General features: G+C 36.8%; 1 protein-coding gene across 1 annotated transcript; it reads left to right on the forward strand.

The window, feature by feature from the left end:
• Window positions 1-11,360: 11,360 nt before the first annotated feature.
• LOC126628417 (serine carboxypeptidase-like 40) lies at window positions 11,361-16,576 on the forward strand. The gene is made up of 7 exons (XM_050298093.1): window positions 11,361-12,014; window positions 13,302-13,409; window positions 13,483-13,757; window positions 15,108-15,371; window positions 15,470-15,678; window positions 15,819-15,924; window positions 16,264-16,576. The coding sequence occupies exons 1-7, from the start codon at window positions 11,627-11,629 to the stop codon at window positions 16,420-16,422; spliced, it is 1,509 nt and encodes a 502-aa protein (XP_050154050.1). The 5' UTR covers window positions 11,361-11,626; the 3' UTR covers window positions 16,423-16,576.
• The last annotated feature ends 267 nt before the right edge of the window (window positions 16,577-16,843 follow it).

A 16,843-nucleotide genomic window follows, 5' to 3' on the forward strand; every position in this document is an offset into this window, starting at 1 on the left:
AGACATGCATCGATCAACCATGAGCACCATAGTGGGGCGTAAACTTGTCTTAAGGACAAAGTGTCCAACACTTGCCTCGACAGTAATTTCTAGGTTTTTCTAATCCATTATGTCATGTACATTTAGCATTAGTTACTCATGTGCATGCATTACTTTGATATATGATTGCATGAATTATTTCTTGATTTTTCATGTGATTTAATATAGCAATTAGACCCTATTTTTCCAACATCTCAAGCCCTGGGGATTTTAGGGATCTCGCAATCGTGATCATTCATCATATATCATGCGCTCAGTTTTTATTAGGTGCTATTTATGTTTAATTTGAATTTTGAATTTTTAAAATGATTTTTTATCGCAATATGTATGATGAACGATCACGATCTCGAGCGAGATCCTTAAGATCCCTAGAAAAAAGATTCGGTCCATGCATTGCACATAATTCAGCCTTCGACAAATAGGTAGCATAAACTTGTCATCTAACCTTTTCATTAAAAATAGTTAGAAAATAAGACATGTGAGCAAAAATAGAAACTCCCCTTTTAATCATTGAATCCTAAATTATATATATATATATATATATATATATATATATATATATATATATATATATATATATATATATGCAGGTCCTTTAACAAAAGGGATCCTCATTTTTCAAAAAAAATCAGGATACCCTCTTGACCGTTAGATTTGGCTTTAATGAAATTCTGTGGTTGAAATTAAATCACAGGCCACAGAATCTCAACCACATAATTTCATTAAAGTCAAATCTAACGGTCAAGAGGGTGTCCCTATTTTTTTTTTAAATGGGGATCCCTCTTGTTAAATGATTCCTATATGTGTGTGTGTGTAAGGGGTGTTCAAATTAGGGCGAAAAAGCAGATCGACTCATTAATTAGGCTCTGATGATCTTCATCGTGAAGGTGAGATAAAAAAAGATGGTCCTATTCACACTCTTAATTTTACTTTTTACATATACCTCTCAATTTGTAGTCATCGAATCTAATTAATTGAAGAAGATCAATGGACAAAATTTAATAAGGGTGTGTGAAAGGTAAAAATGAGTATGTGAGTAGCACTACCCTAAAAAACTTATGAAGAAAATAAAAATGGTTACACAATTTAATATTTAAAAAAAAAAGATTGTTTAAAAGCATCTTCAAATGAGATGTCAAAATGACCACATCAACAATAACAGTAAAAATAACACAAATATTTTCCAACCGAGATGTCCATTCCTATGCAGCATGACATGAATTAGCAGCAAGGCGGGTTGCTGTCAAATTTGACAGCAGCTTCAAATAATTTTTAATGAATTGTTAAATACTTTTTATTAACTTTAATTTTATTGGTTTAAACATTTATTATAAGTGATTGTTGGATCACCGTTCTTTTTATTTGTTTAAAGCATTTGTTAAATAGGATTAAGTACCTAAAACCCTCAACCTTTTAATGTCATTTTAAATTGGTTTAAACATTTTTAAACATTCTAAATATGTACCCAACCAATTGAAAATGTCACATCAGTTAAGTCCTAGTTAAAAATTTGTTAAATTAACTAGGGCATACTTTGCCTCTAAAATCAATAGAAGGTTATGGAAAGCATATCATCCACCAACAAACGGTCACCATTAGCCCCATCATGCCATCACCTCCAAACCCAACACAAAACTACTAACTCACCCTACAACTCTAGTTGCCAACATCAAGAAAAAGGTGATGCAGGATCCAGCCACCACCATCTTCACTGCCTACAAAGAAGAACTAGAAGCTTGACAAGCTGACAATTGACGTATGAGGAAATCACAATAGTAGAAACAAGCCCTTTGAAATCTTATCTGAATTCTTAACCCTCTTCTTTGATAGGAGATTGCCTTCCTCATATAATTTCAATTTGGGTCCATTTTCGATTCAATTTAATACTCGTTTGTTCATTGGGTTTCATTTTACATAATTTATGTTTAAAATTCAAATTTTGAGACAACTAATATTAATGTTGACCATGATATACCCAATTAATGGATTTTCAACATAATCTATGTTTACTTTTAACACTTTTTTTTTCTCTCTCTCTCTCTCTAAAACCTTTTCTCCCCTCTACTTTCAGGAAAAAAGAAACCCTTCTAGCCGCCGCTCCTTACTCTGGCTTGGGGTCGACGGCAGCCCAACTCCCACATCTTTCTAGTAATCCTTCCCTCTTTTTCGTCCTTCTCCACCCTTTGCATCTTCCCTTTTCCCCCATCTTTCCCCCATCATTCCCACCTTTTTCTAGCCCTCTTTCCCTCTTTCCCATCCATCTACACCTTCCACATCTTCCATCTTCCCCCTTATTTTCCTCATCCTTCCCTCATCCTTCCACTCAAAAAGTTTTTAATTTCTGAACTTTTTCTCTTTTGGTCTTTGTTTTGGCTTCCCTTGAGCTTTGTTATTTGAACTTTGTCTCAAATCCCATGAGCTGGTCTCAGATCTGGACCTTTATGGCCCTTTCCTGCTCTGGTGCTACTTTACATCGTGCGTCCTCAACCACCGGCCTCTGCTACTCGGCCTGTGTGCTTCTCATCGGGTGTTGGGTGGCTATTAAAGTGCTTTTAACACTATCTGGTAGGATTATGGGAGCGGCTCACTGCTCGGTTGGCTCATTTACCTCATTTTTTGTTGATCTAGTTATTCCGTTGGTTCGTTCTCTTAGTGGTGGTGATGGCCTTGTGATACGATGTAGGTGCATCTGGTAGCTGCTGGTTTCCATTCCAGTCTTAGGGTTTTTTTGTATTGTTCAGCTGACCACTTTTGGGCTTGTCTATTGTATTTTCTTTTTAGTTGTTGGGCTTGTATTTATGTTGTAGGCTGCGTTTGGGCTATCTTTTCCTTGTACATGTCTTTTTATTTAATGGAAGTAATTTAATTTGACTAAAACAAGAACATATTCTATGTTTGAAAAATTAACTAAGCTTAGCGGATGTGAGATTTTTAATAGGCTAGGTACTTGTTTTGGATGTTTGAAAAGGCTGAGATCAATTTGGAATGACACTAAAAAGTTGAGGGTTTTAGGTATTTGATCCTATAATTTAACATTTATGTTTAAAATTTGATATATCAGGTAGAGAGAAAAACTTTAAAAGATGTCAAAGTGCCACATAGACTGTTAAATTTAAAATTTATGTTTAAAATTGAATATCTCCTTTAGAGGTGGCCTAACACTCTAAAAAAGCCGCATGTACAACTCCAATTGCAAGACTGGATGATATATTTTTACAGTGATAATAGTAATTTCTAAACGTATGGCAATTATAGGCATTGCAATTGGTGAAATGGAATTAATAATACTAGATGGAGAAGAAAGAATGGAGCGAGTGTGAAGGGGAGATTATTGAATTAGTATTAATTAAAGAGGATAGATAAATTACAAATCTTAAATAAGGATTTTATTTTCAATGCATAATTATTTAGATAAAAAGCCATATAAAGAGCGGATATGTGAAATAATGTTTTTCACACAAATTTTGACATAATTTTTTAACCCTTAGATTCAAACATGTTGGACGGTTTAGATTAATCTGACAATAATTACAACGTAGCCCATACAAAAACAGTCCCGAACAAGCTCTTAGTTGTTGTAGGCATAATTTACTAAACAATTATGGAGGCCATAGAGAAGGAAGGTGCGGCATACAGAGAGAAGAGAGAGATGTGTAATTGTAAGGTGTGTTTTATTCCCCCCATTGTGCCTTTAGTTATAGTAGTAGGATAGGTAAAAACCTTTCCCTTTAGGAATGCAACATTTAATAGGTAATCAACTCCTAATAGGAATATAAGATACATTCCCATATCTACTAGGATTTACACAATCACATTCCTAATCTAATAGGACTGCAACACTCCCCCTTGAGTGTGTAAATACTCAAGTGAATGGTGCATCAGGTCTTCAGTGATGAAGCAAGTACAATTGATGAAGTCGTCGACACAATGAGCGAATGCGAGTCTCATATCAATGGAAGAATGCATAAAAAGTGAAACTCACAAAACCTTGCTATGGTAAAACCCAAGGTGGGGAAAAACCCATAGTCTAAGGAGAAAGGTGAGAAGTTGCATTAAGTCAAAACTATACGTCTTTTGGATGCAAGTAGAAGAGCTCACAAGGGTATGATCAGCCCAGGATGTGTGCCTTGTTAAAACCTAGTTAGGTAGGAAAAACCCAGTGGAAAACATGCTCCTAATCGTAGGGAAAAAAGTACATTAAGATCAAATGAGTATACTTTTGGATACTTCCCCTGAGTTTGGCATAACTTCCAAATGAGAACTACAAGCATTGCATACGAATAATTAGGCATACCAATTCCTCAGACAAGCTTCTGGAAGGTTGACTTTGGTAGTGACGTCGTGTAGAGGTTGGCAATGTTGTATGGGATTGGCTTGCATGACTTCAATCTCCTGATGCTTTGCTGATGTAGATGTAGGCGCAATATGTCTTGGCGTTGACTTCGTTGATGTATCATGGCTTGGTTGGATTGATACATGCGGTATAATCTTCATGGATCGTTGTTGGGACTCAACGATGGATGAAAACATAGCAAGTACTTCGAATATGCTCAACAAAAACTCCTAACCATGTCTCACTTGTGGCTTAGTGAAGTGAGGTGAGTCTTGGAACGATTTGAAGATTTCACAACTAAGGTCATATCATGGACCTCTAAGATATTGCGATATCCTTAACGGTAAACACATAACCATTTGAGGATTTTGCCTTGTGCGGGTTTAATAAGTGACATGCGTTAGCATAACAAACAAGACAAGCATCATTTTAAGGATCAGGGGGTTGGATCCACTGAGATGCGTTGGGATTTGTCCTAGTAGTACCGTTAGGGTACGTCTTTAATACCAATTCAGTGGTTGCATGTAGGCCCAATGCTGCATCTTTACCAAGATCAACACCGAAGGAAATGTCTTGTCTAATACAATGAGCTAAGTACAACAAAGCGCAAAGTTGAACTTATATATGGAATTTTGGATTCCATAACCTCTTCAAGGGTCTCATTTGCATATAATGTATGGACGATCAAAGGTATACTCAAAGGTAACACATTCGAAGTGTAGTTCGACTAGTAAACCAAGGTACCGTCAGAACAATGCTTCAATTTTAGGTCAAGGCATAAACGTGTTTTCCTAAGATTTTTCATCTCAAATTCCATCTTCAGGTGTGAGGCAATTTTCTCAAGCTCTTCTAGAGCCTTAATGAGATTCATGTCAACGACATAAACTGTAACTCTAGCAATTTGGAATAAGACTTCATAGTTTAACACGCAAGGGCATAATTCATCCTTGATTGATCAAATAATCACTTAGACGGGTATACCACATCCGTCGGATTGTAAGTGAACGCCTCAAACAATTTAAAAGGGACTTCCGTGGTTTTGGAACTATTTGAACCAGTCCATGTAATTCTTTGGGAACTTACATGTAACTCTCTGTATCTATATCCCCATGGAGAAAACATTAACCACATTTCATAATGCTGCTATCAATTACATGACGTTTTAAGAAAAACCTTGCGCTGTAAGGCGTGCATTATATCGCACTATTTCATTTATCTCATAACACTTCTTTTCTCACTTGTAACACAATAGGGTTACCTTGGGCAGTGTAGGAACGACAGGTCCAAACACACTTTGGTAAGGAATTTGACCTGGATTGTAATTTCGGTTGTCCAATCAATTCTACGTTGTCACTTAATCAATGGAACATGGTTCAATATCGTCGCTTTTCATTTATGTCGGTAGCTACCATATAAATGAAAACATCATCGATGGTAATCTCATTTCAATTCCATTTAGCTCATCCAAACTAGTATACTAGACCAAAAACTTCATGTCTCAGGAGTAATCTGGATTAATCTCATGAGATGGAAATGATTTGAGACAGCGATCGAGTTTAGATTCATTGTTGTGTCGTGTCTTCCTCTTCTAAGGAAGTGAATCCTATAAATTGAGTGATATGTCATGCTCCAAGCCAAGATCGATTGATTGGATATCCACCATTGTACCGGACCCTCCAACAGGGGCGGAACACCCTCCAGGGATGTTGACTCGACGTCCGTTAAATACGTTTATCCTTGCAGGCATGTTTGCAGCTGGTATATGATCTTGTCACTTTAGATAGATCAGAGGCATGCGTCTGGAGCAACATTCTGAAAACTAGAATTCATCGTACTTGCTTATCATACTTGTGCGGTATGAGGATCAAGATGAGACATAGTGGGTAATGTCCACGCAACTTCACGTCGTTTTTTAGGAACGTTGATGTTCTTATCTCCCCCTAACGGCAGGAAGACTGTCTCATTAAAGTGACAACTAGCAAAATAAGCAGTAAAGAGATTTCGTGCAAGGGCTCGAAGAGAGCTAGTGTGAAGGAGAATCATGATCGACAAAGATTCACATCCTTCTTTGAGGACCCATATTGGTACGTTACGACGGCGCAACTTGGCACATGAAATGCACACCCAAATGCGTAAATACGAAAATTTTCAGGTTCGTACCTAGTAACCAACTGTAACATCATATAAGTTGGGTGGCAATGGGCCTCAAGGCGGACCAACATAACTGAGCACAAGATTGCATAGCCCTAGGTAGAAATCGAAAACTTGGAACGTTTACCAAAATTCGGGCGATCATTTAAATTGTGCTTTGTGACCGCTAGGTGAGGCTATTTGGGATGAACATGGGAATTCGATGTTCAATTATAAACCCAAAATACATGCAATACTTTATCGAAAACCATTGATATAAACTCTCCAGCATTATCCAGTCTCCCGGACCTTAAGGGATAAGTACGATGGTGAACCCTTAATCGGCCATGAGGTTTAGCAGCAATGTGTGTGGACAAACATATGACCAATTTGTCGATTCATCAACCAAAACCATAAGTATTATATGGTCCGAATTTTGGTTGGATTAATCCACATATATTCCCTTGAATCCACTGTGAAAAAAATGGTGATTTCGTATCTTTGCAAGGAATGATTTAGAAAATCAATTTCCTTAATGAACAGGCTTGGCAAAGTGTGCTTGTAGGCACAAGATCCTTACTTCAGGTAAGGAGATACGTCGTAGCATCATTGTTCTACCTAAGTGTCCTAAAAGGCAAGGAAACTGCTCAATCACTCGGCTCTAAGCCAGCCACATGTGGCGTGTTCCTAGTTGGGAGACAGCTCATTGACCCCAAATCAAAGCTTCAGGCTTATTTTTGGAAGTGGTGCAAAGATATTTCACTCTATTTTCTTTAGTGATTTCATTTATGATCAGTGTCATCTCAAATATCCTTAAAAACTCAATGACATGGAGAATTTAAGGTTTCTTAAATAGTGATGCAGTACCATTAATAAATGAGGAGCGTGCCATTGCTCTTAATCAGGTTGGATAGACCTGAAGTCGTTGTTAGAGATGTGATTTAGGTGTAAAGTTAGTGTGCGTAGTACGCATTCATCCAGACAACTAACTTTCCCACATTCCTACCTAATCACGTGTTTAATTGAATTGGTCACATGTATTAAGAAACATGATTCAATTAACTCATATTCGAGGACAACATCAATAAGATTATCCATAAGTAAAACATACACCAAACTTGAATCTAAGAACATGGAAAAATGTTCACAAAGTAAACCAAAGTTACGAGGGTGGATTTGGCCAACAAGGCCATTCATGTCAAAATTCTACTATTCCAACGGTGTTTGGTGGAGCAAAATTAGTCTCACATGTTGACTACTAGAATGGTACTCCTTAACAACATTGGTAGGGGCACGAACATGTGCATAACCATTGATCTATTCCATCGAGATGGAAGTAGATTCTACAGGGTTAAGGTTTGGGAATACTATCCCTTATTCTTGAAGTTTTAGGTCTTAGGTGTCAAGGATCATGCTTCGAGCATGATGCCACACATTGGCATACCCTAATTCTACCATATGTTTGTGGTAGTAATCAGATTCGAGAATTTGGTAAACTTCCGCTTTCTACACTTATTGTTTTAGGGGAGAGTTAGAAACATGGAAGGACAAGAAAAGAAACATGGAAGGACAAGAAAAGTATTCTCTAGTCAAAATTCGATCGGATTTATAAACTTCGGAATTGTACTCATTCATAGACGTAATCACGGTGTACTTCGGGCAATATTTTTCATGATTAGACGGTCCATAGGAGCAAGCCAAAGAGCTATGGAATCCTCGTTCAAGAGATACTTTCATTGGTAATGCTTCAGGTATAAGTCTTCGAATGAAGATCATAGCGGAGGCTTATTGAGCTATTCCATGTCATTGTTGGCTTCAATGGTTTCTTAGCTACTTTAATACTCAAGTGGAGATTCACGTCTTGTACCCCACATAAAGTGGTTTTTAATAGAAAACGTCCATATCAGGAAAATCAAACTTGTGACGGTTCGACAATCCACTGAATTGGATGGAACAAGATTGTGATTGGTGCTATGTGAATGAATCATCCATAAGCATCAAAGTTATAACATTCGAGTTCTAAGACATGGTTTTCATGAAAAATGTCAGGTTTTCAATTTGAAACTACAGGTTCAATTTAGTTTATGAATGTTTAGTTCATAAAAGAGAGGTTCCTGCAAGAACACAGAATGCAATATGTTGATTTAAGTGTAGTGGATTTGAGTTGCTTCAAGAACTCAAGTGTGAGCGCTTCAGGACTACAAAAGTGAGTTAACGGTTCAAAGTATAAAAATAAATTATTGAATCATTAATGTCCAAAAGTGGGCTTCAGGCCAATAATTTTGGATTAATTATCAAATTAATAGACTGTAGGTCACTTTTAATTAATTCAATAGATTGGGACGATTCGGGGACGATTATAGAAGCAAAAATAATAATAACATTTGGGTTAAAATTATTTAGAATGCTAAAAATTAGCATTGGATCGAAAAATATAGCCCTAAAAATAATTTGGGCTCGAGTTGGCTACAATATGCAGCCTATGGATGGTTTCAGGCCACGGGCCGAGAGCATGGAGCCCAACAGCAGCAGCTGCTGGCTCTTTGGGCTAAATAAGGGGCATGGATCAGGCCTAGCGAAATGCTGGTCTGCGCGTTGGCTGCATGAGAACAGCCTACGGTGGCTGCATGCCACGGGCCGATGGGGACAAAGGGCCCAACAACAAACTACTCGATTAAATGGGCTGAGGGTGGGGCAAGGGTGCAGCCCCAACAAAAATGCTGGCCTGGGTTGGTTCCGAGAAGCCCAGCCGAAGCTGGGTTTCTATGTTTTGGGTCCGAGACAACCTAAGATCAGCATCCCAAGCTGCTGGCAAGCAGGTCAAGACTGAGGCGAAGCCCAATAAGTTCACGAGCCAAGGGCCATGGGACAATGGGCCAAAATCTGCTGGTTTTGGGCTTAAGGACTGCAAGCCCTATAAACAAAGGTAGGCTGAAAGGCCTAGTGGTCTAGTTTAGCACAGCAAAGCCCTAGGGCTGCTGTCGTGAGGGGTCCAAGGTGTCCGCAGTGGCGGTGCCGCAAGTGCCCATATATTTTTTCAACATAATTAGGGTTTGAAAACCCTAAATTTCTTCTAATTTATTTTATATAATTTGACTCACAAATCCACATAGCAAATATAATTGCGTATTGCATGAACAAATATATATATTGACAAAAATATATGAAACATATACAATATATATATCGGAAGGTAAATATAAATGTAGGGGGTTCATGCATCATGTGGAATGTTTTCATGCTTCAAGGTCATTTCAAATATCTTACTTTATTTTAAGCGTACCTGATTGGTAGAAAACTTCAAAAGCCTTTGAATTTGTAGAAGATCCTTCTCAGAAAGCCGGAATTGCATCTCGAATGCGTTGTATCACGTTCAACACAGGAAAATTAAATTGAACCAATAGCATGTAGATCAATTCAAAATAATAAATTAATCACAAAAAGAATGATTAAAACGTAATACTCTCCTGATTGAAGAATAAACTCTCTTTAGCGTAGCGTTAAGAGCGTACTGATAACGTGTTGTAAGCATAATTTATTGAACAATTATGGAGGTCATAGAGAGAGAAGGTGCGGCATAGAGAGAGAAGAGAGAGATGTGTAATTGTGAGGTGAGTTTTATTCCACCCCATTGTGTCTTTAGTTATAGTAGTAGGATAGGTAAAATCATTTCCCTTAGGATTATAATATTTAATAGGTAATCAACTCCTAATAGGAATATAAGATATATTCCCATATATACTAGGATTTATACAATCACATTCATAATTTAATAGGACTGCAACATTAGTGTTATTCTTAAAATTGCCAACAATTGTAAGAATCTGTGTTATATCGTATCTTTGACCAAAAAATTTACATATTATAGATTCTAGTATAAAAGGGAATATTTTTGTTCACCATCCTATTTATTACCGTTAGATGAATTTAAGTTTCGATATACACACAAATCTCAAAACTTAGACTCATAGAATAATAATAAGTTGGATACGTAGTTAGCATTACCAACACTTGAAGATAATGAACAAAAATACACCTGTAAATGTTAGCATACGGTATTTATTACAATAATTTAATACACCACAACAACAAAAAAAAAACCCACTGAACTGATAATGATGTATGAAAGTTAAAGGTTGTGTGCATCCTACTAATTGAGTGCAAGTAATAAAATATGCATCTTTATCCATTATCTTAGGTGTAGCAGCTTCCTCATGGAAACGGAAATGAGCGAAGAAAGATGGCTAAAAAGATAGGAGAGCAAGTGGTGCATTTCAAGTCCCACGCAAATTATAAGAATTAACTTCTTGTGTTCATCATCTTGAAATGGACAATTTTTTTAGGTGGGAAGCTAATCATGACCAAGAACACTAATAATATAAAGTTTTCAAGGAAGTGGGTGGTTTGTAGGAGAGCAATTTCAACGGTACAAGTACACGACTATCACAGAGTAGTTTAGTAGTTGGAGATGAATTTTAGGATCGTGTTCCACACGGTACATTTTGAATTCGACTCCTAGCATTGGTGAGTGGTCGTCAAAGGAAGACTGAGATGCCTCTGTGAGTCCTCTAACCCTCGTAAGAATGGATTATCGTGGTAAAGTTACCAATTGGTCTATCTTTGAAAAAAATAGTATGAACATACTATTATTGTGGCGTCATATGCTATAATGATACAACATTATTTGGAGATAAGCTTACACATATCCTCCTATTATTACCATAGAATGCATACTTTTTGTCTTGTAAGTCATTCTCAGTTTGTTGAGTCAAGTTATTAATGAGTGACTATTAAGTCCGAGAATCTTGCTGAAGGCGGATTTTCTTTAGAAGTCGGCCCTTCACACACTTTTTGTTTGTCAGGTTGGATTATTTCATTTATATAATTAACTGCATGTGTTCTTAAATGACCCCAATCACTCCCAAAACACTACTCACATGGCATAACATGATTGGTGACTAACTTTTGGCTTATAAAAATGAGTGAGCTCTCATAACCTTTCCTGGGAATTTCATCGAAATTACCCAAACATTGAAAACAATCATTCTTTCTTTGGATCCAAAACCCAGAAGCCCTTTCATTCTTTCTTTCTCTCTAAAAAGACACCAAAAATATACTAATACCATGAATACAATCAAAATGCAAATAATTAGGCCTTGTTTGGCAATTTTCTCTCTTCTCATTCTTTCTGGCTTCGCAACTCAAATCCATGGAAGCAAGCAATCGCAAGCACTTTCACAGCTCCACAGATCCAAATTGAAGAACGTCGCCCGCATCGACAAGAGCCCCTTCGTGGTAATTCTTCACGCAAACGCAACCAAAACTCATCCTCAGGAAGGGTTGAAGGTGAAGGATAGGATCGTTAAATTGCCTGGACAACCCAACGTGAAGTTCTCTCAGTATGGCGGGTACGTTACGGTGGATAAAAAAGCCGGCCGTGCAATGTTTTACTATTTAGTTGAAGCTGAGCAAGCTAAGGATTCTTCACCTCTTCTTCTGTGGCTCAATGGAGGTAAATTACTATCCTACCTGCAAATTGTAATGTCAATGCCACCAGCTCAACTGATGATGTTATAATTTGTCATTTGCTGCGAAAGTTATGGGTGGTTAATTGTGATCTCTTTGTCTAAGTATATTATTTTTTCCTTTATTTTAATTATTGGTGATTGATACAAGTGGAAAATATGAAGTATTCCACTAAAATCCCAACTAAATAGCTGGCTTAAGCTTAGCCAAAATAGCTAGAGCAATGTGCTCATTTTTCTGCAGTCAAATTCTAATTTCTAATCTCCTTTCTTAAAATTTTGATAAATTAATGTAAAATATTACTTGTTTGAAAACAAAATTCCAAAAACTGCTTCTTGTGTGGTACTAGCTACTCCAACCTATCTTTTCTTTCTGTATTTTCCCACTCTCTTTGTAGTGTTCCCACACCTTTGCATGATGGTTCCTAGTTTTTCTTCGGCCTGATATGATTATTAAAAGAATAATATTTTATAACTAATTATGTCCCTCAATTATTGATGCCCTAAACAATAATTTTCATCACCCAAAAGGTTAATTGTAATCAATTGCTTGTCTTGTAAATTTACACCAATTAATTTTTTTCAATGATTTAGGCCTAACAACCACATATTGTATTGCGATAGTCGCACCAAACACACGCATGACTCTTTGTTAATCTTGACGTATGTGAAGCTTAATGCAAATTCCCCAGAAGGCTAATCCTGGCACCTCTCCTTAATTTTCGGAAGGGGTGGTCCCTTGTGGAGGATATCTCGGCGCTCATGCTGAATCTAATACGTCTCTCTATTGGAAAATATACATAATATATAAATGGACGTTGAAAAAGTTTGTGATTTGTATGTTGATAACATGCAGCTCAATTATATATCAGATAAATACATATAGGTTAGTTGTCCACATGCCACATGATCATTTTTATTTACACAATTGGGTTACCATCTTCTCCTTTCTACCAATGATTTGGCATAAGACTGTTGCGATACACCTAGTGTACTGGTATTTAAACGGTTAGATTGCAATTGTAATAATTCAATCATACAAATTTAGTCATCCAATGCACCGATGCATCTCATACACCAGTATATATAGAATTATCTTAGAACATCATTCTAATTTAGTCTTACTAACTTCCACTTGCATCCTGTGTCAATTGGATCCAGTGACATAAATTACTAACTACTACTTTGATGACATTTTAATAATTTATTACCTATTAATTGGTACATATTAACTGACAATAATATAAGGTTGCCATTGCTTAATATTTTCACAGGACCTGGTTGTTCTTCTCTTGCCTATGGAGCAATGCTCGAGCTTGGACCGTTCCGAATCCACAGCGATGGAAAAACACTTTACAGAAACAGATTTTCATGGAATCATGGTATATATTTAAAACACAATTACCAGACCTTAATTTATAAATCTTCAAAGTTTAATCTCTTTTTTTTCTTCAGCTGCTAATGTGTTGTTCCTTGAGTCTCCTGCTGGGGTGGGATTTTCATACTCAAATAGAACATCAGATTACGATGCAAGCGGGGATAGAAACACAGCTGCAGATAATTATGTATTTTTGGTGAATTGGTTGGAGAGGTTTCCTGAATACAAGGGCAGGGAGTTTTATATCTCTGGGGAAAGTTATGCAGGGCATTATGTACCTCAACTTGCACATACCATTCTCTACCATAATAAAAGGGCTAACAAGACCATTATCAACCTCAAGGGCATAATAGTATGTTCCTCTCTCTCTCTCTCTCTCTAAAATTGGGAAGTCCCAACTCTATGGCAAACAATTTTTTGTTTTATATATAAGCAAAATTGGAGGGGGGGATTTCGATACGGAACTATGATTGTAAGGGAAAATGCTCTTAATCAACTGAGCGATTCCCTTAATTGGGAAGCACAAATCTATAGCCAATAATTAGAATTTAGACTCCATGTGGTTCTATGTTCTTGGATTCTTGGTAGTTGGTGAAAGTTGTAAAAAGGTCATAGGAAAAATGCCTGCATTGGAGGTGATTGGTCGCTCCTGGCAAGGGTTGGCCAACTCCCACATTTGGTGGTGCAAAATGGTAGGCTATTTGTCATCATATAATCCCTTTTGCTCTTGGTTTTCCATAATTCTTGGTCTGGTCATCATGTTTGTTTTTTATGACTGGTGTTACCTTGCCTAATTTTAGTGGGTGGGTGGGAAATCTGCTTATTATATGCTTGACTATCACTTAATGAATTGGGTAAAAAAAAGGAAAAAAACTGAGAATTTATTGTATGAGAAAGTATTTCTGCACTTCTTTTTCATTAAGACCATCTCCAAACCTGGGCTAAAAGCCAAATTACCTCCCCCAAATTACCCCCTCAAACACTCTCCAACCCATGTTAAAATTTTAGGCTAAATGCCAAATGTTATTTATGGGCCAAATACCCCCCAGCTTTCCCCCCGGGCTAAATGCCAAATGTTTATCGGAATTTAAATTTTTTTAGATTAAAATGTTCATAAAATTAATTTACAATAATCTACATATTTATTTTAAAAAAAATTGATTTAAGAAAAAAATTAGCCTAAGTTCATTCTTTAATAATTCCGGGCTAAAATTTTAGGGCAGAAGGGTTGGAGCAGAAAAGATGTTTCTGGGCTAAAAGCCAAAATTTTCGGGCTAAAAAATTTAGCTTTTAGCCCAAGGGTTGGAGATGGTCTTATTTTTTATATTTTGCATTGGGACAAAAAATAAATAGATGCGTGCAACATGAAAAGGGGTTGCGAAAATCATTTTCCTTTTTTATAATCCGGAGCACTATGCTGGCCACTCGCTCTAATGGATGCGAGATTCATTGGCACATATTTATTTACTTATTAGTACTATATCCTAGGTCCATCAAATATATATTTACCATGTCGAATGTTTGTATTACAATTATCTAGTACGACGGTGTGATGGTTAACATCCAAATTTGTTGTCGCTATGACATGTTCAAAGCACTGGTGACAATGAAGCATATAAAGTTCGCTAAAATTTTAGCAACATTGCAAATACCCTATCTCACTTCTTTACTCAAAGCTTTCTTTAATTGTTACATGATGCAGATTGGGAATGCAGTGATCAATGATGAAACTGATACAAAAGGAATGTACGACTACCTTGCGAGCCATGCTATCATTTCAGATAAAACTGCAAATGATATTAATAAGTACTGTAATTTTGCACCTACTGTCACTACCGATCAGCATAAGGAGTGCAGTGATGCCACTGATGCTGCTGCTAAAGATACCTATTACGTTGACATTTATAACATCTATGCCCCTTCATGTTTGTCTACCAACCTCACTGCAAAACCCAAAAAGACTTCAGTAAGTTAAAACAAGACCCTAAAATTTTACCGCATATAGATATATGCAACTCTGCTAATTGCAAAACATAATCTTGCGTTAATATATTCATCGTGCAGATATTCAAATTTGATCCGTGTAGTGAGGACTATGCGTATGCATATTTGAATCGGCCTGACGTTCAACAAGCTCTCCATGCCAATGTCACCAAACTCTCTCACGATTGGGAACCATGTAGTGATGTTATCACATGGGGCGATAGCGCATTAACCGTACTACCTCTTTTACATGAGTTCCTGGAGAATGGACTTCGAGTGTGGATTTTCAGGTGAAGTTTCAGACTTTTTCTTGTTCGTATGTTATATATTCTTATAAATGCTATGCAATTTCAATACTTGAAGAAAAGGACTTGCAGTTTTAGTGTTAGGAGTAGAAACGATCTTATTTTTATGAAAATATTGAATGCAGTGGCGACATTGATGGGAGGGTACCAGTCACTTCAACAAAGTATTCTCTTGACAAGATGAATCTTCCAGTAAAGACTGAGTGGCACGCCTGGTTCCTTAGTGGAGAGGTATTATTAGGAATTGGATCCACTCCTAACCTTAGTGTTCGGAGTTTAAGAATCAACATATCTAGACCGCATAAATTGAATCTGACAGTCTTCATTAACTCATTTTGTTGGCCCACCACACACAAACCAACATCTCTTTTTTTTTTTTTACACACCAATCAACGGCCTAGATGTGTTGATCCTTAAGCTCCAGACACTGAGGTCCGAAGCGGATCCAACTCCGTAGTATTATACGACATTATTTATTTATTTTTTCTTTCTACTGTTCTTTGTTTCAGTAATTGAATTTTCAGAAGACCTTCAAAAGTCTTCATATGTTCTATATGTGTCGTTGAACAGGTTGCTGGGTACACACAAGTGTTCGAGGGAGGCCTAACATTTGCTACAGTGAGACAGGCAGGGCATCAAGTTCCAAGCTATCAGCCTGCAAGAGGACTTTCACTCATCAAGCACTTCCTTGATGGCACACCTCTTCCTGATACTAAAAGATATAACTAGCTAGCTAATTTCTCCAAATCTTTCTACCTATTCGACTGGCATTACCTTGTTAATAATTTTTTTTGGTCCACACAAGGTTAATTAATTGATTTGTCAAACTTCAAGTTGTAATTTATTGTTATTGAAATTAATAAAAGTTCACTGCAATTTTTCATGTCCTCTCGCTAGACTAATATCTCATGTAGAAATATGACTTCTTAGATTAACATTTACTTGATATACAAGGAACGGTAACTAAGGAGAAGAATCCAGAAGTAAGGCCGCTATTCTAACACCTCAGGATTACATACCTTGATTTATTTGTAGGATTATATGACGTTATGTAAGATCATATTCCTTTTGATTCTAAACTTTAGATCGCAAAGTTTAGAACCAAAAGGAAAATGATCTTACAAACAAAATGATTACAAAATTTATTTTG

The sequence above is a fragment of the Malus sylvestris genome, chromosome 7, assembly GCF_916048215.2.
Source record: "Malus sylvestris chromosome 7, drMalSylv7.2, whole genome shotgun sequence".
NCBI lineage: Eukaryota > Viridiplantae > Streptophyta > Magnoliopsida > Rosales > Rosaceae > Malus > Malus sylvestris.